General features: G+C 42.6%; 10 protein-coding genes across 10 annotated transcripts; 2 read left to right on the top strand and 8 right to left on the bottom strand.

The window, feature by feature from the left end:
* Positions 1–651: 651 nt before the first annotated feature.
* NEHOM01_1496 (uncharacterized protein) lies at positions 652–3684 on the bottom strand (the record flags this gene model as incomplete). Its single annotated transcript, XM_051490374.1, has 1 exon — positions 652–3684. One exon carries the CDS (start codon positions 3682–3684, stop codon positions 652–654), a length of 3033 nt encoding a protein of 1010 aa, XP_051346334.1.
* Positions 3685–4308: 624 nt separating this feature from the next.
* Positions 4309–7422, bottom strand: NEHOM01_1495 (uncharacterized protein; the record flags this gene model as incomplete). Its single annotated transcript, XM_051490373.1, has 1 exon — positions 4309–7422. One exon carries the CDS (start codon positions 7420–7422, stop codon positions 4309–4311), a length of 3114 nt encoding a protein of 1037 aa, XP_051346333.1.
* Positions 7423–7816: 394 nt separating this feature from the next.
* NEHOM01_1494 (uncharacterized protein) lies at positions 7817–9988 on the bottom strand (the record flags this gene model as incomplete). The annotated part of the gene is made up of 1 exon (XM_051490372.1): positions 7817–9988. The coding sequence occupies one exon, from the start codon at positions 9986–9988 to the stop codon at positions 7817–7819; it is 2172 nt and encodes a 723-aa protein (XP_051346332.1).
* Positions 9989–10975: 987 nt separating this feature from the next.
* NEHOM01_1493 (uncharacterized protein) lies at positions 10976–13483 on the bottom strand (the record flags this gene model as incomplete). Its single annotated transcript, XM_051490371.1, has 1 exon — positions 10976–13483. One exon carries the CDS (start codon positions 13481–13483, stop codon positions 10976–10978), a length of 2508 nt encoding a protein of 835 aa, XP_051346331.1.
* A 174-nt stretch (positions 13484–13657) lies between these two features.
* Positions 13658–13858, top strand: NEHOM01_1487 (uncharacterized protein; the record flags this gene model as incomplete). Its single annotated transcript, XM_051490365.1, has 1 exon — positions 13658–13858. The coding sequence occupies one exon, from the start codon at positions 13658–13660 to the stop codon at positions 13856–13858; it is 201 nt and encodes a 66-aa protein (XP_051346325.1).
* A 24-nt stretch (positions 13859–13882) lies between these two features.
* On the top strand, positions 13883–16009 carry NEHOM01_1492 (DNA replication licensing factor MCM7; the record flags this gene model as incomplete). Its single annotated transcript, XM_051490370.1, has 1 exon — positions 13883–16009. One exon carries the CDS (start codon positions 13883–13885, stop codon positions 16007–16009), a length of 2127 nt encoding a protein of 708 aa, XP_051346330.1.
* A 732-nt stretch (positions 16010–16741) lies between these two features.
* Positions 16742–17518, bottom strand: NEHOM01_1491 (uncharacterized protein; the record flags this gene model as incomplete). Its single annotated transcript, XM_051490369.1, has 1 exon — positions 16742–17518. The coding sequence occupies one exon, from the start codon at positions 17516–17518 to the stop codon at positions 16742–16744; it is 777 nt and encodes a 258-aa protein (XP_051346329.1).
* A 110-nt stretch (positions 17519–17628) lies between these two features.
* Positions 17629–22077, bottom strand: NEHOM01_1490 (uncharacterized protein; the record flags this gene model as incomplete). Its single annotated transcript, XM_051490368.1, has 1 exon — positions 17629–22077. One exon carries the CDS (start codon positions 22075–22077, stop codon positions 17629–17631), a length of 4449 nt encoding a protein of 1482 aa, XP_051346328.1.
* Positions 22078–22308: 231 nt separating this feature from the next.
* NEHOM01_1489 (superoxide dismutase, Fe-Mn family) lies at positions 22309–23505 on the bottom strand (the record flags this gene model as incomplete). The annotated part of the gene is made up of 1 exon (XM_051490367.1): positions 22309–23505. One exon carries the CDS (start codon positions 23503–23505, stop codon positions 22309–22311), a length of 1197 nt encoding a protein of 398 aa, XP_051346327.1.
* Positions 23506–23786: 281 nt separating this feature from the next.
* NEHOM01_1488 (superoxide dismutase, Fe-Mn family) lies at positions 23787–24563 on the bottom strand (the record flags this gene model as incomplete). Its single annotated transcript, XM_051490366.1, has 1 exon — positions 23787–24563. The coding sequence occupies one exon, from the start codon at positions 24561–24563 to the stop codon at positions 23787–23789; it is 777 nt and encodes a 258-aa protein (XP_051346326.1).
* Between the last annotated feature and the right edge of the window lie 95 nt (positions 24564–24658).

Genomic DNA, 24658 nt, shown 5'->3' with positions numbered 1-24658 from the left:
TTAGCTAGTACTCTTCTTCTTCTTTTTGGTCTTTATCTTATCTTTAGCCCTAGTCCGCGGCCCTACTAATAAGAAGTGGGTTAGTATTGAGTTGGGTTAAGTTAGGTTGGTATTGGGTTGGGTTGAGTTGGTATTGAGTTGAGTTAGGTTGGATTGAGTTATTATTGGGTTGAGTTAGTGCCCGCATAAATCAAATAAAGGGTTGATGTGATTTATTGATTAAAAGATGAATTGGGTTGAGTTGGTATTGAGTTAGTACTGGGTGGAGTTAGAATAGGAGGTAGAGTTGGGGAGTCGGAGAGAAGAACAAAAAGTGCAGCACCTTGTGTTCCCACGCGGTCACCCATCGCAGTACTATCAAGGCTGTCACGGGCTTAACTTCGGAGATCGAACGGGATCCGGTGCTTACCCGAGCATATGGCCGCACATGTGTAGGTTGAGTTAGGAGAGGATGTGTTTAGTTGAGTTAGGAGAGGATGTGTTTAGTTGAGTTAGGAGAGGATGTGTTTAGTTTAGTTTGGTATTGAGTTGGTTTGGTATTGAGTTGGTATGGTATGGCATTGGTAATGTAGGTGTGGGGTGACTAGTTCGCTGCTAACTCAATTTATTGTTGGTTCTTATAAGGTTATAAGAGGCGTTGGTCGGTGTAATTTAAATGAGATAGATTGGGTTGGCGGTGATGGTTGACTCTTCTTTCTGTAGAGTGGTGATGTTGGGTTGTTGCTTGTAGGAAATACATAGATAGATTTGGCCGGTGTGCCAGATCTTGCTTGTGATCCACCTGTGCTGGGTGTTGGGTGCGGTTGTACTGCCCTGGGCAATAGTGAAGATAGATGGGGGTGCACTTATAATTTGGTGTAGCTGGTCGCACATATTTGGCTCTCGGCAATATGGACAGACCTTTGAATCAATGGGATCTCCATCGGCAATACCGAGCACACATAGGTTGCAGATGGGCTTACCACATTTGAGGTAGCACAGTACAGGGAAGTTATTGTCGGGGTCGGGTTGGGTAGTATCTACTCCGTTTTCTAGATTGGGCACATAAAGCTCTTTACAGCAAACTGGGCACATAATGTTGGTTTGGGCTTTCTTGATGTCTCTGGACGCTCTTTGGATGGATGAATTGGGGGAAGAGTGTGGAGGGATGAGACTGTCAAAATGGGCGGTGTTGCTGGCAAGTTGGAGTAAAGTTGTGGCTGACACGGCAATAGATATTCGTTGGGGAAGAGTGGCGTATTGGGCTAATAAACTAAAATGGTAAGGCCGGGTTAGTAACTCTATGGGTGGAGTGTTTGGCACCTCACTCTTTAGAAGAATGCTCTTGAGCGAGTCTAGGTCGATGATCAAGTAGTTCCGGGCTGTGAATTCTGCTCGCTCCTTTTTGGTCATCTTAGCATTGACTAGTTGTAAGGTAGTTATGTCCTTAAAGCGGCCTGCGACCCAGCGGATAATAGTTACTAGGTCTTCTGCCGTTAACATCTGGGTGTCGCTAAACTGTAGGTCGAGTTCATTAACTGATCCTCTTGGCAGAGAGTCTGAATCGGTGGCGGTTGGGTTAGCTTGGTGGTGGATAAAATCAGCTTTTAAAGCTTCTAGCGTGACGTTGTAAAGTTTAAAGTCGGGCTGGTCCATTAGTTTGGCGTGGATAGTATATGTGGTCGGGCTGGTGATGAACTCGGGGAATGGCACGGCTGAAAGATGGATTCCATACTCCCAAAGTTTGGACAGGACATCGCTGTACGGCTTGGGATCGTCAAACTGTGGAAACAAGTGCAGTTTGTGTAGGCCAAGAGTTTGGGGGGTTTTGCCTTCTTGTTTGGCTGCTTCTACGTATTTGAATAATGAGAATGTCTTGAGCTGGGCTTGTTGCCTGAAATGCACAACTTCATCCAATTCGGTGAAGTCAATAAGCAGGAGGTTGTCAATATTCTGGCCTATGGGCTGGGAAAGAAGCTGGGCGATTGCAAGGTTCTTCAGGGCATTGTTCAGAATGTATACGTCCATCTCTTGGGTAAAGATGTAGTGTCCGAATATCCAGTAGAGAATCTGATCATCGACATTGTCTAGCCAGAGAGCTTTGACGTGGAGTTTATATTGGGGCCGTTTGGCTGCTGTTTCCTTTAGTCTTCTCAGGTCAAAGTTGGTGTTGGTTCGGTTTTTGTCGCGGATATCTGAAATCCAAAGTTCGTTGGCGGTAATGTTTTGGAACAAAACTAGGAGGTCAAGACATCTTTTGACTAGTTTTTGGGCTGGATCTTTAATACCTTTGATTTCAAGGGTTGTGTAGTGTATATTCTGGCAGAAGCATACGTATCTGGATTGGTACTCCTTAAGGCAGGGGGCTAATTCGTCGTGGTTAAGTGAAATACTAACTGGCTCCTGGAGTGTCCACTTTGGATCACTAAGTGCGTCGCCACAACAAGTAATATCGTCGGCCACAATCTCTTCTGGTACATCTTCTAAAGCCCCGACCGATCTAAATACGTCCATGGTTCGATATAAGTCACTGCGTTCGTTCATATACTGGACTTTGGCACTCTTAACTATGATGCCGTGTTCTGCATAGACTTCTGGGGTGTAGAGGCCCTGGTGGGAATCTATTGAGTTGCACGGCATAGAGGTTGAGATTTGGGAAACGATCACAGTAGCAAATATGCGGGGCTCTTGTTCTTGTTGGAGAGAAGGCAGCGGCCGGATAGAGTTGGGGGTGACTCCCTGGCAGTTAATGGTATGAACGTTAATTGAAGAAGTATTGTGCTCACTTAGATACTTAAGTGCGGGCCAGCTCAATTGTAGAGTTAGAGTCGGATGTTTATCAACTGCATTGGTAAGACCAGTCAAAGTAATCTTATTCTGCTGGCGAGTGATGATGGTGATCTTACCGCAGGTTGTGGATGGGTTTTGAAGAAAGCTAAAATCAACCCCACCTACGCTGGACAAAAATTGGATGATAAGGGAGTAGTTGGGTTTGAGCGGCAGTTGGTTCAGAAAAGAGATGGCCTTGCAATCTTTATCGGATAAAAAAAGGGTTGAAATTGGCCGTTGTAAGACAATGCCACTGGAAATGAAGCCTGAGAGGCTTATACTCGTTTCACTGGAAAGGTTAAGGAAACATGGTAGTTTATAGTCAATCTGGTCGAATGCATCCTGTGCTTCTGAGCGACAGATGTTCCTATAGAGGTGATTGTTTTGTGGCTGATCCTTGAGGCGGGAATGAACAAAAAGTTCTAGAACCCAACAATCAATCATGTTAACAACTCGAGATAGAATTTGCAAACTCTTCTCTTGGCAGTTTAAATCGGGTAATGCACAGTTGATAATAACGTTTTCGCATCTGATAACAGCAATTCGTTTTAATTCAAGCAAAGCCGCCTCGGCCGCAGCTGCATTTGAATATTTACATAGGCCAAAGCGTATATCCCTCTTCAATAACTCAACTACAAGTTTGGGTTGGGTTGGCTGTGGGTTAGAAGTAGGAGCTGAAGTCTGTAGTTGCTTAGGTTCAGCAAATGTAGTTTGTAGGTTGTAATTCATACCAACAAAACTAAAGCCAACTGATTTCATGATGGTGGCCATTGCGCTTGGACTTGGCGGCTCTACTTCATTCATTCCGTACAGCCCATACGATCCAATAACTGCACACAAGAAGGCTAGTAAGATAACCTGTTTTAGTCGGGCCATGAAACTGTAATGTATTTTTTGATTTCAATCTGATTTATACTTTATGGTCTTCTGATATATCATGAAGCACAAATTGGGTTAGTGTCGTGCCCCGGGAAAGGGATAGTACCTTTCAACCAAACATATTCGACTAAAGACCGATTTTGAAGTGGTTAGTATTGAGTTGGTATAACTTAAGTTCTCTTTATCGTACGACATCTTGAGCTAGTCTGTAAACTCATAATATAAATGCTAATCTGAGCTTGTGATTTCTAATTCAAGATTTTAATCGCGTTCGCTGCGATCAGTGCCAAGCCGATAAACATTGCAGCACTACACTCCTGTAGATAACTCACTTTGAAGTGGAGGCCGACGAGGGCACCACAGTTAGTATTGGATTAGTATAACTAGTGAGTGGTGTTTATGTCATACGAGAGATTGCAGATTTAAGTTCTGGAGATCAAAGAAGGGAAAGCAATTAAACTAGATCTATTTAAAGCTCAACTGGCATTCAATTGGGTTAGCATAAATTCAATTGCTACCGATTCAATCGACTGAACCCAAATTACACTACACCAAACCAACTCAAATCACAACAAACCAAATATAACCAACCAAATATAACCCAATTTATTCGTAGTCGACTCAAATAACATAAATGAGATGATCTTCATCAAAAACTGGTCCGTTTTTAACAGCATTACAAAGATCATCTATGTTTTCATAAGGGATGTATAAATAAACATGACCGTCATTCAGTGCCATAGTATCAAGCCACTCGTGATCTGCATTAAGTAAGGAGGCGTCTGTCTCTGTAAAAACAAATACAGATCGTGGAACACCTATCAGCTGATGCATATTTTCAAACACGCCGGTTTGTCGACACATAGGACACGTCGTTCTTGGCTTGTCCAGAGTTAGCGTAGTATACACACATGTATGACAGGCTAGGTGGCCGCATTTGAGATAACAAAAGGCTTTGGATGCAACCGCTTCGTTGAGTATATGCCCATTCTTGTTTGGTCCTTCTTCCGTGGACTCGCACAGAGGTTTCTGGCAATAAGCACACTGGATATCGCTGGGACAGTCCTTTTTCTTCTGGAGGTTCTCTATGACTATTTGGAGGGGGCATATCCTGGATCCGATATGCTTGGGGAAGGCTTTGTCCAGATGGTCGAGTTGATCGAGTTGGTGGAAAAGGCGGAAGAGCGTTGAAGAAGCTATGGCAGTGAAATTGTGGTTGGTATTGGTGGTATTTGCCAATAAATGCTTGTGATGCGGCTGGAGCAATAGTTCAATATGCGAGTTGTTTGGGCCTACGCCCTCTATGCGAATGCTTTTGAGCGAGTCTAAATCAAGGATTAAATATCTGTGTGAGGCAAAGACATTCTGCATATTTGCGGTCACATTGGCATTTCTCAGTCGCAATGCAGCTAATTTCTCAAATCGGCAGATTGTCCATCGGATAGTTTCTATTAAGCTCTCTTTCGTTAATACCTGGTCATTGCTGAAGTGTAAGACTAACTCCGTGATGCTTGTGTTTTTGATTAGATGAGCTTGCATTGGATTTTGAGCTTGGTAATAGAGTAAATCGGCTTTTAGAGCTTCGGTTGTAATGCTATGAATTATTACCACTTTCTCGTCCTGTATTACTGATCTATTGGCGAGATATTCTTTGAAAGCGACAGTAATTGGCAGCTCAATGCCGTAGGATCGAATTACAGATAAGGCTAGGTCGTGTGCACCAAAATCAACGTCATCTACTTGTAGGACCAACCTATTTAGATGAAGGCTGTCCACTGATTGATTGCGCTGCTGGAAATCTTCCACGTATTTGAACAACGAAAAGCCTTTGATTCGATCTCGCCGGTTATAACGCACGATCTCATTTAGGTTAGCCAGATCATTGAGCACAAGCTTTGTGTCTATCGGGCCTAGTGAGAAGGAAAGAAGCTGAACGATAGCCAGATTCTTAAATACCTGGTTCAAAATATGCACTTCATTTAACTTGACAATATTATAACGTCCAAACATCCTATAAATAATGGCCTCATCAACGTTGTCTAATATCAAAGTGTCGAGGCCAAGGGTGTATCGGGGAGATTTAGTTGTTTCTGCCTTCAGAGTGGCTAAATCAAACCTTCCCTTGGTTTTTCTCTTATCACGAATATTCGAAATGCATAGCTTTTGGCCTCTAATGGATTCTAGATGATTGAGGAGTCTAATGCACCGCTTAACTTGGCCTTTTCTTGGAGCTTGACCACCGCTAATGTTAAGGGACGTGTAGTATATATGCTGGCAGAATCTGTCGATGCTCGGTTGTTTGTGCCGTTTAAGCCAGTACAGTACTTGGGGATCGTCAAGTTGAATGACCACCGGCTGTCGGAGTGTCCAATCGATTGTATTGAGGCCGTTCCCACAACATACAATATTGCTTTCTCTAATCTCCTTTAATAGAGACTGCGGCAAATTCCCTATAAACCCAAGCCTGGCTATGGTTTTGTCAAAGTTGTTTCGGCCTGGCTCATAGTATACCAGTACGTTGCTGGCCACAACTCCATACCTATATAAGAACTCTTTTGTGTAGATTCTGCGATACTGCCCAAAGACGTCGCATGGCATGCTTGTGTCAATGCTGAAATAAACAAGCTCAACAGCAATTTGATAGCCATTTGACATGGGCTGATAATTACCTTTAAGCACATCCTGATGAGAATCTGGACTGACCGAAAGACTCAAAACAATACTACCTTGAATTTGGGCCGGGTTGTGTGTAGCGAGATACTCAAAAGTCTTCCAAGACAAACTTAGATGTAGTATTGGAAAGTTGTTATTGGCATGGTTGAAGCCTGTTAATGTTAGTTTCATGTTTTGGGGACTCTTGATACTGATCTCTTGGCACTTGCAAACCTTAGTTGGAAGAGACGCGAGATTAATATTGGCCTTATTTGGCAGGTTCTCAATGGAGAGGGTATAGTTAGGCTTTAGTGTCAACAGGCCAAGATATGAAATGTGCTGAAATTCGCTGTCCAATAAAGTAACACTTGAAATTGGCCGTAACAAGCGCACTTTGCTGTTAATCACGTCTAAAAGGCCACTAGCACTGGAAAAGGAAACATGACATTTCGCTCTGTATTTAGCGTGGCTGATTGTGTTTTGTGCTTCACTACTGCAGAGAACCCCATCTACTTCTTGGTTTCGGGCTTTCTTTGCCAAGTCTGGAGTGTAATAAAACCGCAGGATTGAACAGTCAAGCATGTTGACAACTCGTGATAGAATTTGCATGCTGATTTTGTGAAGTTCTGGGTTAGTCGATTTATAACTAACCAGAGCAATAGAAACCCTAACAATGGCGATCTTCCTTAAGTCTTCTAAAACAGCTATGGCCTCCTTATCACTCGGAAAGTAAGGCAGCTCAAACTCAATTCGATCATTCCAAGGTTCTAGTTCATACTTAGGAATGGAGTCAACTTTTCCAAATCTCTCATCTGGCACCTGTGTTCGTTCAGGAATATAGGGTGTAGTTGTGAAACTCCTACTATAATCACCAAATTCAAGCTTAAAACCGCATGCGCTTAGAATTTTGGCTATCCCATCCGAAGTCTGCCAATCGTCCTGGACTTCCATATTAGTAATGTCATTGGATCTAGCAACGCTCACCAATGCTAGCAGGGTCCATATACCAGCAAGCCAGTATCTAAAAGTACTAATACGCGAGATTTTGATAAATCTAGCAACAAATATCCCATGTTTGGTCATAAAAGGAAAAATGACATTTCCTAATTAAGACCTGATGTCCAAAAAAGGAAAACCCGCCAAACAGATTAAAAAATCAACCAAATGTAACTAGGCTTATATTCAACAAATTCTACGGAATTACCATGTAGCCTACAGCTAGAGCCACTTTTCTCTACTAATACCATGGTATCTGATTGTGCCATAACCCAATACTAATCCTATAGTGTGGAAACCCAGTGGTTCAAATACACCTAAATTATCCCTAAATTAAATGCCGTGCTGAAGACCTGTTTAGTCTTTTCGCCATATCCATCCGATGGACAGACCAACCCAATATTAATCCTAATCTCTGTGTTTATTTGGTAATGTACAAAAGTGCTGTTAGATTATTACTGGCTGTGAATCCACTGCTAGTCTAATTCAGGCCGGATGGCCGTAATGTGTGGCTATACGTTGCTTGGCCAGAGACATCAATAAAGTCAAAGTGGATGGTGGTTTTCGGGATCAATATCCCTCTATACTTCGGTGTATATGTCTGCATGATTGCCTGGTGAAGTAAATTCCAGTTATGCCCACTAATTATGCCGCGAAAGCGAAGTTGGCCTATAGAAAAGTTCTGGTCCAAGAAGAAGCCAACAAGACGGCTGATTAGCTCGATTAGACCGTATTGGTTTTGGTGGTCTAAGTTGAACTGAATGCAGGCCGTGGAACCGAATAGCGACTCTGGTGAAGTTATCAACTGGACCTTTTTTAGGTGCTTATCCAGTTCATCTACAGCTTGTGTGTAACTACATTTTAGTATAAAGCATCTACCTGTTGACTTTTCTATACTACTGCTAATGTCACTAAATCTCTTCCAATAAGCATAGAAACCGGCCTTTATAACACTCTTTATCGTGCCCAAATTACTGCTGCTCTGCTGATCGCTGCAAACCGAAGAGCATAGATAAAAGAGCATGTGGATAAAGTCTAGCATATCATTGTTCTGTTCATATGCATTGTTCCAATCTTCTATTAATTCCTCGGCGGTGTAGATTGTGATTACGGGGCTAGCCTGTGCTAATTGGTACATTTCAACTATTTCATCTTCGGTTAGTGCCGGACAGGAAAGAAGAAGATCATTAAAGTTTAGCTTGATCTTATTTGACGAATTTGAGATGACTGTTTTCTTTGAATAGCTTTGAATACTAACGATTAATTGTGCCATAAAAATGAAGCCCTTTGGATCTTTGGCTCGAAATCTATCAACTACTTTGATTGTAAGAGAACCTGCCGCTGGGATTAAGTTATTAGCAAGGTAAATCAGAGCGCCGGCAGATATATTGCTAACCTCTAAAGATGCCAACATAATTTCGATTGGGTCGCCTTGGATGACAGGGTAGGAGGAATAGAAGTTCTGCCCAACCTTACGCCTATCAACCCAAGTATGTATTGTGTTGGTGTGGTAGTCCATATCAAAATTAAGTCCGTCCAATCTTATCTGAATGTTATAAGTGGCCAGCTTGTTAAGAACCGGCACAATACAAGACATAACATCCGCCGCTGATTGGGATTGGCTTAAGTTATATTTGAGAATAATTAAGCTATACTTGGAGGCATTGCATATAGTGTTTATGTCGAACTTGTCGACTGCTCTCTCATTCCTTAACTTCCTCTTGCCTAGTTGTGGAGATTTATAAAGCGACTCATCTACCAACCTTTGAAGGTCTATTTCCAGAACAAAAGGACACATATCCTGATTGGGTCTGTCATAAACAGCAAAAACTCTCCATATGGTCCCCGAATCTGCTTCCAGTCGAGGGAAGTATAGAGGATATGAAGTAGGCCCTTCGTTTCGATTAGATATGGACGGTATCCAGCCATCGACTAAATTGATGTTTTGTGCTGTTTTAAAGTCATTGTCATCCAAGCATTTGTAGGAGTTATAGATTTTGATGGTTTTGAACAGAGGCAAGTACTCAAATACGCAAAAGAAATAGATTGTGGTCGTGTAGTTACTATATAATCTGAGATGGCCTATGCTGTAGTGATCTCTAGGCGGGTTTAGATTGGTCTGCCTCTGAGACAATAAAGAACGAGTGGCCTGCGAACAGTTGCTTAAATCTGATTCTGTTATCGCTGTTGGTTGTTTGTCGATGATAGAAACTCTCCTGGCCCTTAGGATTAGTATTGTGTAAAGCAACACTTGATTTTGTTCTGGCGAACCTCTTATAGAGAACTCGGGCACAATAAGATTATTCAAAACGATAGAGGAAATCTCCTGCAGACTACTATTGATATTTCTAAATTGATCTAATGTTGTGTTTTGGTCAAACATTAACTGAACAGTATGGTTGCTGATTATAATTTGAACATAGTTCCTGTTGCTTCTCGCCCTAACTGTTTGCTTGCAAGTATATTCTAGTTCATTTTGGTTCGTATCAGTAGCTGGGTGTGGGTGTAGTATTGCTACTAGGCTCGCATGCCAGATAGGTTTTTGTGCTTGTAACTGTCTGAAGTCGCTAAGTTGGTACAAAGGAAAGCCGGTTATTACTATCATCAGAATAGCCCAACGAGCCATTGCCTTAGTTGAATTGATTCGCAACATTATATTGATACGACTATTGTTTGATCGCTATTTATGCAATATCTTCATAACTCGGGGGAAGTAGCTAATTATCTAACTTCTGACTATTGGTCTAAAACATCTGTCTATATTACAATCCGCCCAAACTAAACGACTTATCCGAGATTCGATTGCCCCAGCTCACCATCACAATCTAGCCAACCAATCCTAACCCAATCTAACCCAATGGCTATCTAGCTATCTAAGACCGATCTACTTCTCAATCTATTCTTCTAACCCAATACTAACACCAACCCAATACTAACCCAATAAACAAGATACCCCATATATTACCAAACTAACTGTATGCGCATAAATACAAACTTAACCCTATCTCAATAGCCGTTCTATTGAGTTAGTATTGGGTTAGGATGTGTTATGTTATGTTGTGTTAAGTTGTGTTATGATATGATATAATATAACCTAATATGATATAATCTAATATGATATAATTTAATGCATTGTTAAGTTGTGGCTCTGTTTCTACTAACCCAATATCAACTTTATATGTAATAATATGTTTGCGTAACTAGAAAATAAATGAAAGTCTTCCTAAATTCAATTCAGAAGACATGTGATTCTATTTTTAAATTACTAACTCAATATAATTAGTTAAAATTGGACTACTAGTGATTTATTGAGTTAGTATTGGGTTGGGTTAAGATTGAGTTGGGTTAGTATGGGATTGTAAGAGATGAATATGGTTAGATTGGGTTAGAATTGAGTCACGTAAATACTAACTAGGGTCTTTCCTTTTTAGGAGTTACATTTCCTTTTTAGGAAATTTCAAGTATAGCTTATTTAGGAAATTTACTTTATAGCCCCTTACATCTAACTCATCCGAATTCAAACACACAAAATCACCAAACCAAACCAAATCCATCTAACAATAACCCAATTAGAGTGTACTAAGAAGACCGTTTATTTTTACAGGTATTATTTGATTAGCATATGATACTTGGCTTGGTTCTAGTGGTGTGTGTTAAAGAGAAGAGTGCCAAGTGAGAAAATTGAGTTGGGAATATCTTCAGAAACAAGCGCCTTTTCCAGCCAACGTCCTTCTTCTGCATCAAGAGCCTCCAGAATGACTGCCAGATCAGCTACAGTATCAGTTACTTGCAAGCCCTTATAAAGTATTTGCGATAAGAGATCAAGACAAGAAATAGCCGCTTCTTTCAAGCCCACCGGACTATTAGCAAATACCTTATTCGAAACCAGCTCAATCAAATGCCGCCAAATCTGAGCTAAACGAGACAAACCAACTACCTGCTCAAAACGTGCTCCACCCGGTAGTAAGATAATCCGCAGCAGAATTTCTAAGCCATTCCCTAGTAATCGCGCAATATCTTTCTTGGTTAGTAAAGGCTCCATTAACCACTCTTTCACAGTCAAAGCCAGTGTTTGCAAGGCCGTACTAGCAAACAAGTCCTGCCAAGCCAAAGCCAACTCCTGATCAGTCTGAGCCCGCATACTATTCCATAAGACCAACAGAATCTTAGCAAAGTACTTCTGGGCTACTTGAAAGGACTCAACCGGCAGTTCCTTTAAAATCAAGCCTAAAATCAACAAAGATTCCTTGGAAAAGCAGATAGCCGTAGATTTGGCCAAAAAAGACAAAGCAGATAACAAAGCATTAGATCCATCCAAAAAACAACAATTCTTACACCAATCTACATTCGACCTACTTTTAAACCCGTTCAAAAGATACTTTTGATAAGCCTCCACAATCATTTTCTCTTTCAAGGCATCTTTGGAAGCCAAGTCAAGTATCCGCTGCTTAATCCACTTAAGCATCACTGCCTGTAACTCCTCCCGAAAGAAAAGAATCTCCCGGCAACAAAACAGTACATTTACTTCCGGATTACCACAAGAAAACTCATTCAATCTCCCAATCAAAAATATCAAATCGTCCTGATTTTTGATCTCATTAGCAAAAAGATAGTTTAAAGCCGATACAACTTCAGCCGGACCACTCGTCTCCATTACTTGCACGTACTGACACTTCAACCCACTTTTCTTCTTCTGGGCGACACCCAAGACTAGTTCCGGTAAAGTATCCTTCTTCTTTGGATCAACATAAACTAGTACAATCATCCGCTGGCTATCACCCGCCTTCCTTAAGGCCAAGACTTGTTCAAAGGCATAGCACACCAAAATATAGTACATTCGCAACCGCATCATATCCTCAGCCTGGTGTCCCAACTCCTTAGTCACGTACCCCCACAGATTCTTTTCATCCACCGCCTGCAATCCCCCGCAGCTAATTACAGCCCCAAGCAAGTCCTTAGCCAGTTGCAAGTAAGTAGTTTGCACTCGAGGCAAGCCCAGTACTTCATTTACTCGTAAGTGCTGACTAATTAAGTCCATTGAGAAATCAACTAAGCCCAGCACAGCACTAGCCAAAATCTTAGTAGATTTCAACTGTGAATGTGGAGATATCTCCTGAACATTTGATTGCAACGGATTATAAGGAATACTACGGGGTCCTCCAAACTGACTCTGAGCTAAACTCCAAGGCTCACTACTCTCCCACAGTCCACCTCGACCACTACCTTTAACTCCACTCATGCCCAGTCCACCCATACTCATACCATTCATACCCACACCATTCATACTAACTCCACCCATCCCAACTCCACCCATCCCCATACGACTCATACCTCCCAATCCAATACTCTCGCGATACAAAGATGGCCGTAGATTGATGTTATTGCCATTACTACCGCCACCCACACCACCCATCCCTATACCACTACTCATACCACTACTCATATTACTACTCATATTACTACTCATATTACTACTCATATTACTACTCATACCATTCATATTTGCCTTTTGGCTGAGCATTGGATTGGAGGGATTAGTCGGACCCAAAGACCCCATTGGACTCTTCTGACCACCAAATACACTGCTACTACTCCCGCGTGGCATATAACGATTGACTAGTGCTGGGTTCGTATGCAGTCCAAAAGGAGCACTACTTGAGTTAGTATTTACGTTATTCATCCCAGTTACGTTACTCATAGTACTACTCATACCAGTTACGTTACTCATCCCAGTTACGTTATTCATCCCAGTTACGTTACCACTACTCATACTACTACTCACACTACTCATCCCAGTTACGTTACTCATACTCACACCACTCATATTCATACCATTTACGTTACTTATGGGGCTAGTATTATTTAAGCCTAAATTATTACCTAGTGGACTGTTTAAAGTATTACTTAGTGAATTACTTAGTGAACTGTTTAGATTATTACTTAGTGAATTACTTAGTGAATTAGATAGGGGATTAGCTAAACTAATATTTAAGCCATTTTGAGTCAGTATATTAGTATAAGCAGAAGGCTTGCTATAAATCGTTTGTTGTAGAAATGCATCACTTATACTTATTTTCTCTGTTGAGTCGTTTAAACACTTATTACACCTATTACATCCATTGCACTCCATAGTACACTTTCTTTCCATGCCTTTTTTACGCATTGGCTTTTTGCTTTTGATTGCTATCTAATCGCCGGGTAAATTCAACGCAACAACTAGTTGTGGCTCTTTAGCTCAGGGGTAGAGCGTTGCTCTCGTAAAGCAAAGGCCGGCGGTTCGAATCTGCCAAGAGCCTATCTTTTTTTGCCCCAGATAATTAATATGGCCAAGATTCTCCTCCAACTCCCCCGTACTATCACTCTTAGTGCCCTTCCGGCTAAACTAACCCCAAATACTAAATTTACTCTAAAAGGTACATCTGAACAGTATGTTTTAATTAAAGCACCTTTACCCAATAGTGCTATCTTTACTAATGAAGGACTAGAAGATCTATCTAGTTGTTATATTATCAGAAAGTGCTAATAAACAGCCCATTTCTTTTTTTACATGGAAGATCTTAAACAGTTCAACACTACACTTGATTATAATTTAGAACGGGAGGCTTTAAGACGATTTTTGTTCACCTTTGAAACTAAGGGTTCTTTAAAGTATATGGGTCAGATTAAGGCATTACCACAAACAAAACACCTGGCTATCGATGTAGAGGACATTCTTGAAGACGGAAATACTGAGTTGTATACGGGAGTACTAAGCAATACAATGAGATACCGAGAGATGGTTTATGAAATAGTTGATGAAATGATCAAAGAGGAAGAGATAGATATGCCAGCTGAAGATTTATTCTTTGAGCACCGGAAGATAAGGGTGCAGGAAAGAGATCCAGGGAAGAGTGTGTTTACACAGCTGCCGAAGGGAATGTTGCGGTACTATAGTGTAGATATTAGTCGGAAGGACAGACAGAGTTTTGATGAGATAGGTCCGGATAGAATTGGTGGGTTAGTGGCTGTGCGTGGGATAGTGAGTAGGACTTCGGAAGTACATCCATCAGTTTGGGTGGCTGTCTATGTTTGTGACCAGTGTACGTCGGAACTGTTCCAGGAAGTGGAAGGTGAGAGTTTTATGCCACTAAGTGAGTGTCCTACGGAGAGGTGTCGGAGTGGCCGGGTTAAAGGTACGTTGCACTTACAGACGCGTCCTTCTAAGTTTCGGGCTAAGCAAGTCTTGCAGATCCAAGAGATGCCGCAGGATGTGCAGCCGGGTCGTATTCCGCGGACTTTAGTGGCCGATGTCTATGAGACGCAAGTAAGACTGGCCGTGCCGGGGATGGAAGTTTTACTGGCAGGAGTTTTGCTGCCACGGCCGAATGAAGGTCTGCAAAGAATGCGGATGGGCTTACTTAGTGACACGTACATCCTTGGTGCTAAAATAACACTACTGCGTGGCAATCTCTTAAGCAAGACGCCAAAGAGTACGGGTATGGGTGCGGAAATGGGTGTGGAAATGGGCGTGGGAGATGGTGGTGTGGCCGGGAATGAGTTGGAGACGGGTAGTTTGGGGTATTCGGTTGAGATGTTGAGTCAATCGATAGCCCCGGAAATTGCCGGGTTGAAGGACGTGAAGAAATTGTTGCTGCTTATGCTAATTGGTGGTGATACGTATACGGAGGGTGGTATGCGGATAAGAGGAGAGATTAATGTGTTGCTGGTTGGTGATCCGGGTGTAGCTAAGAGTCAGTTATTGAAGGCAGTTGCTCGTATTTCACCGCGGGGTGTATTTACAACGGGTCGAGGGGCAAGTGGTGCGGGTTTAACGGCCTGTGTAGCACGGGATCCAGAAACAGGTGAGTACCGGATAGAAGGTGGGGCATTAGTGATGAGTGATGGTGGAGTGTGTTGTATTGATGAGTTTGATAAGATGCACGAAGGGGATAGGTCTTGTGTTCATGAGGCTATGGAGCAGCACCGGATAAGTATTGCTAAGGCCGGGATCAATACGACTTTGAATGCGCGGTGTTCGGTTTTAGCGGCTGCTAACCCAATTAAGGGGCGGTATATTGATAGGAAGAGTGTGGCGTGGAATGCCGGGTTGCCATCGGCCTTACTGTCTCGATTTGATGCCGTTCGGGTTTTAAAAGATACGGCAGGAGATGCCGATAAGGACATTGCTGCCCATGTTCTGGGGGTGCACCAAAGCCGGGGCGTATTAAGAGGATGCTTAACACCGACCCAACTCTCAGCTGAAATAGCTCGGCGTAAGCAGTTGACGACGACTTTAGGACCAGGAGTACGGGCAAGGATTGTGGATGCCTACGTATGTGAACGGGCTCGAGCAGGCCAGCTAACTGAGCGGGCATCAGCTGGAACGGCTCGTAAGGTTTTGTCAGTGCTAAGGTTTGCCCAGGCATTGGCTAAGGCGGAGGGACGGACAATGGTAGTGATTGATGATGTGGAAGAGGTTTTGCGGTTGCTAGGCGGGGATAGCCGGAGTGTTTATGATGCGATTGTTTCTATGCCCGGGGAGGACTTTGGGACCTATCGGGTGGTGGAGTTGGAGGGTCTGTATAAAGAGACGAGTCGATTTGCCCGAAGCGAAATCCACCAATGCATTGAGGAGCAAGTAGCGATAGGTGCTTGGATTTTGAACAAGAATCGATTAACAATTCCACGAGCCTAACTGAGTGGAACTAGCAAATAAGTGATCAGGCGACAATGGAAGAGCATCTAGGCAATCGGATAAAAGTATAAATAAACGGAATACCAGTTGAGTAATGAGAAGTGCATTAGTTAGTCTTGTATTTGGATTAGTATTAATAATAGGATCTGTTTGCTGTTCGGAACACGCCGCTATAAATGGGAGTATGGAAACTCAAGAAGAGGTGACCCAGATGGAAGAAAGCTGTGTCACTGAATCCCAAGAAGAGGTGATCCAGACAGAAGAAAGCGGTGTCACTGAATCCCAAACAAGTGCGGCGGCCCAGGTAGAAGAAAGCAATGCCGCGGCATCCCAAACAAGTGCGGCGGTCCAGATGGAAGAAAGCAAGAGCGGGGCCGCAGCTATGAATGCTCAATCTTCAAATGCCAAGGGCGCGGGCATGCAGGCAAATAGCAATCAGTCATCATCAGTTGGCGCTCCGGCTGCGTAAATCTAGCTAACTTACACATCTTGAAATAGGGGTGGGGTTGGGCTAGTGCAGGTATGTAGAAACAAATGTTTAGATGCTTGGTAGACATCTCATAGGAAATATATGGGTTAAACAGCTATATAGATCTATTACATAAATATTTACTGAGTATAGGTGGTTTTGATTTTGTCTTTGTCCTTGATTTTGTCTTTGATTTTGATTGGAGTAGTATTGGGTTTAGTATTGGGTTAGTATTGGGTTTAGTATTTGGGTTTGTAACTAAACTACTTAAAGAGGCCTTTGCATTTAAGGAAGAATTCAAGGAGTTTGGTGCCGAAAAAGATAGCTAGAAGAATAAGAATTAGGATAACTAGCAGAATAAAGACTCGCTTGAGTTTCATACGGCGAGTTCGGCGACGAATGCCTTGCTCTAGGGTGCGGTTGGTATTGAGAGATACGGATTTCATTTCAGTCGTTTTTAAAGAGATACGATCGATTGGATCACCAGACGATTCAATAATAGTGTTTAGCTCAATACTAAGAGATTCAAGATCACTAAGGCTAAGTAAAAGAAGGCGTAGGTTCTTGTTTTTGGCGAGTTCTTCATTGGCAGCGGCTGATGTAGTAGTTGGGGCTTGGGGAAGAGATAGATCAACAAAAGTATTGTGGCTTTGAAGAAGATGTGTGTTTTGGGTCTCTTCAGTGATACTTTCCTTTTTAGTAGCTGCACTAGTGAATAGATGTTTGGTTCGGTTGAATAGCTCGATTTGGAGGGAAAGCTTTTTGAATAGAGCTTGGAGATGCACTGCTTTCTTTCTATCGGTAAAGACAGTCGGATTGCTTTGGGTGAATGCTTCTAATTCGTTCTTAAGAGCACCGGCTTTGTGAAAGAAGTCAGCCGAAAGCTGGGCTAACTGGTTAGATAAATGGCGGGCCTTTGCTCCAGATGAAATAATATACTCAGAAACAAGGTCTTCTGCCGATTGGGCATCTTTGGCGAGATTTTGAATGGATTGACTTTTATCTTGCACAACTAATAAGAATGTTTTAAAGTCACTCATGGTTATTGTGTAAATAAAATTGTTATTATTTAGCCAATCTGATAGGAAATCGATGACGTAGATGTATTTAGATAGTGTTGGGCTAATCGTATTTGAAAAAGGTAACCTCTTTATTCTTCGATAGTATTGGGTGTGTGGCAGATAAAGAGCCAGGCATAGACTTGTTGTAGATTAGCAGAATGCTCGAAAACGAAGTTACGTGTTTGATCAAAGACCTCGGTAATGGGTTTCTCCTTGTTGAGTAGGTTTGAATGGCTAGACTCCAACTCCTTGCAATGATGGGCAATTCGATGGAGGCAGTTGAAGAGGACGGAGATGTGGAGATTGTACTGAGAGATTTGGTAGACATGGGATAAGGTTTGTTTGGCGGAGGCTTGAGTATGGATAAGGCCACTATTATTGATTTCAAGTGAGGCTAATTTTTGGTAGCTCTTCTCACAGAGGTCGTAGATGGCGATGGCTTTAGAGAAGATTAGAGTTTGGAAGATATTATAGACTAGTCGTAGGTAGTGATGAATAAACTCAGGGTCCTGTAAAGCTGCAGGGTCGTCACCGGCAAATATCTTTTCAGCGTAAGCATCAGTGCAGAGAACATTCATCGCATTGACAAAGCTGGGGTCCATATTGCGCAGTTCTTTTAAGGCACTGTAAACGTCTTTGGCTAATTCTTGGTGATCGGACAATAATTTATCGTTAGATTGGGCTAGTATTGGGCTAGTATTGAAGAAATCTTGGACATGTACATTAAAAGTGATGGAAGGACTGGGGCATTTGAAGTTGTTGATGCGGCGATGTTTGGCATTGAGGAGTCGATTATTTTGGAAACTAACAGCGCATTCTTCGAGGCGTTTAGTGAGTTCGCCAGCGTTTGATGAAGAACTATTGGTCATATTGGGTAGGTCGTTATTGGAGTCAGAAGATTGGAGTTGTTGATTGAGCAATTGCCTAAATAGAGTAGCCGCAGGATTCAAATTATGGTTAGGTGTAAATACCTGCCTGTGATTGGAGAGGATGCGGGATATATCATTACTAGTGAGATTCCCCTGTTCAAGCCGACTATTGACGTCTGTTGCGAAAGAATTAAAACTCGTAATTGCTACTTGGGCGGTCTTATCCACATTGGTTTGCGTGCTTAGTGTATCTTCCAGAGCTTTGTTCTGTGCATCTATCATAGCATTATCGGCAGTTAGCTGGGCTATCGCCAGATTTTGACGTTCATTGGTTAGGGCTAACTCAGAAGTTGAATTTTCTAAGGTAGCTATCTCTTGTAGACGTTCCTCGACTTGCTCTTTGTAGAACTCGATTTGCCCTTTGTAGAGATCGATTTGCCTTTGGTGTTCCTCGATTTGCCTTTGGTGTTCCTCGATTTGCCTTTGGTGTTCCTCGATTTGCCTTTGGTGTTCCTTGGCTATCTCTTGTAGACGTTCCTCGGCTTGCTCTTGGTGTTCCTCGATTTGCCTTTGGTGTTCCTCGATTTGCCCATTGTAGAGATCGATTTGCCTTTGGTGTTCCTTGGCTATCTCTTGTAGACGTTCCTCGGCTTGCTCTTGGTTTTTCTCGGCTTGCTCTTGGTGTTCCTTGATTTGCCTTTGGTGTTCCTCGATTTGCCCATTGTAGAGATCGATTTGCCTTTGGTGTTCCTCGGCTTGCTCTTGGTGTTCCTTGATTTTCTCTTTGTAGAGATCGATTTGCTCTTGGTGTTTCTCGGCTTGTTTCAGGTAGCTTTGTATTGTGGTCTGGTTATTCCGATTATCTTGGGCGGCCTTATTTAGCTTATCGCTTAGATCTGCGTTCACGCTAGTCAAATGGTCTAGCTCTTTGCGTTGATCAGTTAGCGTATTGCAGTACTTCTCGAGCAAACAATGCACAGCGTGAATTTGGGCTTGATTGGACTCATCGCCAGATTTTAGTGTCTTTGTGAAGTCATTTTCATTGTCATGGTCCAATTGGGTTAGTACTGTAGCAATAAACTGAGTAAATGCCTGTTCTTGGGATTTCCATGCATTTTTGTAATATTCTACTTCTTTCTGATTCGTTTGTTGAGTAGTTTGCCAAGCATTCTTCTCATTTGTTAAGTGAGCTAGCTTCTCTTTTGAGTCAGAGATCATATCAAAGAGAACCTCAATAAAAGCGTTAACTTCTGGTCGAGTTAGGATGAGTTGAGATGGAGGGTTGCCATTGTTAGTCTGGCTTAGGTTTTCTAGAGGCTTCAGTTTTGTGACCAGACTATTTAGAGTAGTGTGGTCTTTAAACTTAGCTTGGGTTGGGTTCAGGCGATTGGTTTGTATATAGGTAATTAGAGACGGCAGATTCTTAATCGGGGTAAGATCAACAATATGGCAACTACCTACGCTTAGCAGATAAAAGCCAACTTTGGTGGCTCTTTCTATGTTCCCTCCCAGCATCTTAATTGTCTCGATATGGAGACTTTGTTGTTGATCAATAAGATTAATGGCCGCATTGAGTTCGTCGGTTACAGCATGGAAAGTTTCGAGAGCTTTTTCCTTATTGGCAGAGTCTAAACCCAGTAAAGCACAAATCGAATCAAAGGCAGCAGACAAATCTTTCGTGTCAATAGTGGCAGTCGATGTTGGCTGGCTAGTAGCAGTAGGAAAACCAGTGCTTGAGGAATTGGGTACCAAACTTATGTTCTTTGTCTGAGGTGAGATTGAAGGATCAATAGTTTGAATTAGATCGTGGAAATAATGTAGTGCACCCTGTACCATGCGCTGCGCCTGCAGGACAAACAGACCTTTTTCTGTTCGATTCTGAGCGATCTCAGCAATTAGACCCTTGGCAATACCATCTAGAATTTTGATTCCTTCTGTCATGTCACTTAGTTGAGGCTTCTCAATCTGGGTGATCTCTGTGTTGGCATTGTCAATACTTCTAAATTCGTCAATAAGCTGAGCTAGTAGGGCTTTGCAATTGGAATTATCAGATTTGAGTCGCGAGGCTTCTTGATTCTTCTGAGCAATAGCTGAATTAACCTTCACAAGAAGGGATTCAACGTCGTTATCATCGCTATTAGAACCAAGTATTTGCTGTAGAGCAGAGGTGACATTCACTAACTGATTTTGGTGATCGTTTTCCAATTGAGACCTTTCTTGACTAGCGGCATTAAAACTCTTCTCAAGTTCATTTATCTCTTCTCTTTTCACTTTCAACTTCTCCTCAAGCCCATTTATCTCTTTTTCATTGCTCGCTATCTCTTCTCTTTTCACTTTCAACTCCGCCTCAAGCTTCTTTATCTCCTTTTCATTGCTCGCTATCTCTTCTCCTTTCACTTTCAACTTCGCCTCAAGCTCCTTTATCTCTTCTCCTTTTTGCGTCTGTAGATCGGTTACTTGTTTGGCAGAGGCATCGCGTTCGCTCCGAGAAGCCAGCAGTTGGCTATTAAGATCGTCTAGGGCTTGCTTCGCTTCATTAAGCTTGCTTTGGGTACCAGTCAAGTTATTATTAGCCAGCGTAAGAGCCGCTGCTTGTTCATCACACTCGTTCTTGATGGTTAAGTATATTGATTCACATTGCATGATTTTAGATTGATTAGATTTGACATCCCTTTTTAGCTGGGCTATAGTCTTTCCTTGCATCAAGATTAGATCTGACTTGTTGTGCATCCAAATTTGTAGCTGGACTAGTATTTGGGTTAGTATTTTGGAAATTCTTTGGATGGTTCTATCTTTCTCGGTTTTAGTTTGGGCTAGAATATTGTTGATTTGCTCGATTGTCTTATGAGTCCATTGATTACTGAAAGTTTTCAAGCTAAGACATTGATATGCCGGAGTTGAGTTAGTATCAATAGAGTCTGGCTGGTTATTGGCTACTTCAACCAAAGAACTTAACTGCACGATAAGCCCGGTCTGGGCCTTTGCAATCTTGAACTGCTCGAAAATTTCGTTGGTGGCAGCTAGCTTCTTGGCCTGGATACCAGCGGTAGTTCTACGACTATTGCTCAGGGCTCGATTCAAACCAAACGCTATGTCGGCCATGCTGCTAATGTCGGCTAAGACATCGCAATAGGCAACCATTTGCTTTTGCCAATGCTCGAGAAACATTCGTTGTTGCTTGTTTTGGCTAGTGGCCCAGTGAGTAGCCATGGTGAATGGATGTGGTGGATTGAATGGATGGGGAGGAATGATGGTGGTTACTAGCGGGGTTGCTAGTTGAGGTGAAAAGAAATGGTCTGGAGTAGGTGAGGAAAGGCCTGGCTTGGCGGCTAGGAACTGAACTACTACGGGGTTTCGGTAGAGATAGAGGCATAATTGTGGGTTTTTGAAATGCTTTTGAAGATATGAGTAGATTTTGTTGGTCGTAGAGGGAATGATATACTGGACTTTAGAGAGTGTCAGTTTGAGTAAGCTGGCGGGTGGGGTGTAATAGTCCGTAGTGGATTTTGAGAAGTTATCGGAATGTGTGATTAGCAAAGGTGAGGCTTTTTGTACTGCATTGGGGGCGGTATTTAAAGTCCTTGAATGAACCACGAGTGGATCACTAACCGCGCTAGATAAAAGTGCTAGATATATTGTAAACTTGCATATGAATGTTGAACGAATCATAAGATGCTGTCTAGTTTTCGTTGTCTATTTATAATTATGATGCAATATAATCATGCCCGTTATAGAAATTATTCAACTGATGTAAACAAACAATATCTAAATGAACAATTTGGCCGAATATGGCAAGATTTCTATAAATGTAAACAAACAAACATATTGATTTACTACCAACCCAATACTAACCAATCCAATTTATTTGTAGTGTCTGGTACTACAGAGCCAATGCTAGTTCTATCGACGACATGATGAACGCGAATTGCCTCGACAGGATGCTTTTCTTCGTCGACTTCTCCTTCGGCTGCAGCTACGGCGAGAAGATCGTGATTGGGACGACGAAGAGTCAGAGCAGCCATGGACTTTTGGCTCTGGGTGGTGGAAAATAGGATGGCCTGCTGTCTCCTTGGTTGGGGCAGGAACACTAGGTGGAGGCCCGGCAGCCTTTTCTTCAGACTCTTCGGGCTCACTTTTAGCTGTCGCGGGAGAGGCGCCAACACCATGAGGATCGCCGGATAGTAGTACATATTTGGGAATGCCGGGCTTTTTGCTTACCAATGCTTCTCGCTCCTTCTCCTTTTCTTGGATGGCAGTGAATCGTTCGTTAGCATATTTCCAGTTGAGTGCATTCAGAATGGCGTTGGTGTAGTCAGTCTTGCTACTAGCTTCTCCATTGACTAAATAGGCATGCTCCCAAACATCAACACAAAGTAGAGGAACATCTTGAATGGGGAACCAATGCCCGCAACTAACATCAAGGTAAATGCTGTTTGATGCCGGCGAGTACATAACCCATAGCCACCCCGAGCCTTGTATTTCGCCCATTTTGGCCTTGGCCTGGCTCAGGAACTCGGATTGATCGCTAAAAGAACTATCAAACACTTTTTTGAGGTCGCCAGTGATTTCATAATCTTCGGTATTGGGGGAAAAAGACTTCCAATATAGTGCGTGGTTTAGGAAGCCTCCAAAAATAAACTGCATCTTCTTCTCTGGGTTTTCTAAAGCGGCTCCATCAAGAAGATTGGGGATTACGTGCGAAGTTTGATCCATGTCATTGTATAAATCAACGTATTTGCGATGGGTGGTTTCATAATGCATCTTCAAGACAACGGTTGGAATTATGGCGGTGACATCCTCATAGCTGTAGTCTAGAGTAGGAAGTGAGACTTTGGATGGCAGGTTGTTCACCAACTCACTAAAGTTTAATGGAATTTCATACGACTCTTCTTGCGGTTTAGTGGCCTCGGGGAGTTCGTCATGGTCGAGATTTGGTTGACGGGCGGCCTCTTCCTCCTCGTTCTTCTCTGTTATTTCTGGGTCCTCGGCTACATCAGCCACTCCATGGGCCGATAGAATAGCTAGTAGTAGCAGGGCGCATAGATAGAGGGTCTTCATACATTCAAGTTTAGGGTAGTATATATACTTTGGGGGCATGATTGATCAAACGGGTTGGCCTAATCTCATTTGATTGCGGTACTACTGGATTATAGTGATTCCGGGATAGTATTGGGCCAACTGGATGATTTTTATCTAGCATTGTCATTTTATTGGTTGGACGTGAAACTGGTTTTTAGATACTATTTGGTTGGTATTTGGTTGGCATTTGGATAATATTGGGTTAGGATTTAGATAATATTGATCTGGCATCCACCAATTGAGTTGAATTAGCATAACACAACTCAACCCAACATAACATAACTCAACATAACTGAATACTAACTTGTGTGGCAGCCCTTCAATAAGACATTAGCGGGAATGCCCGGATCCGACGCCGGAAGGTCGCTTTGTTTCTTATCCTGTTCCTTGGCTGCCAAGGCTAGATCCAGCCGCTCACTGGCATAATTCCAGTTGAGTGCATCCAGAATCTTGCTGATGTACTGGACTTTGCAGCCTTTCTCGCTGTACCAGAGATACGCGTGCTCCCAGACGTCCACAGCAAGCAAGGGAACGTCCTGAACAGGGAACCAGTGCTCACTGCTGATGTTAAGATAAACCCGGTCTGCCTGAGGGGAGTACATGACCCAAAGCCAGCCCGAGCCATGGATCTGATTCATGGCCTTAGTTGCTTCCTCTTTGAAGCTTTCTCGGCTCTTAAAAGCCTGGTTGAATAGAGCAGCCAGATTTTGAGACATCTGATAGTTAGCTGCATCGTGAGAGAACGAGCGCCAGTAGAGAGCATGGTTGATGTAGCCACCAAACAAGAACTGTTTATTTCGCCCCGGATCCGTAATACCCGATCCACTGAGAAAGTTCTCAATCGACTGGTCCGTAAAGTTTGCTGCAGCCGCATTGTACCGATCCACATATCCGCGATGAAGCACCTCGTAGTGGTACTTAAGAATCTCCGGGTGAATGATATTAGCAACCTGGTCATAATCATGACCTAGCGGCGGGAGGGCAACTTGTTTAGGAAGATTACTTGCGAAAGTGCTAAAGTTCAAGGGAATTGTGTTTATATTTAGATTGTCTGTAAGAGGAGTAGTATTATGCATGGATTTGGATTGGCTTTCAAAATTTGCCTAAATAGGTAATCCAAGGGCACATTTAGCTTTGGCTGACTAAATATACTAACCTAACTCAACTCAAC

The sequence above is a fragment of the Nematocida homosporus genome (assembly GCF_024244095.1).
Source record: "Nematocida homosporus strain JUm1504 chromosome Unknown 4494, whole genome shotgun sequence".
NCBI lineage: Eukaryota > Fungi > Microsporidia > Nematocida > Nematocida homosporus.
The sequence above is the reverse complement of the archived record's forward strand: the minus strand, read 5'-3'. Positions and strand labels throughout refer to the sequence as shown.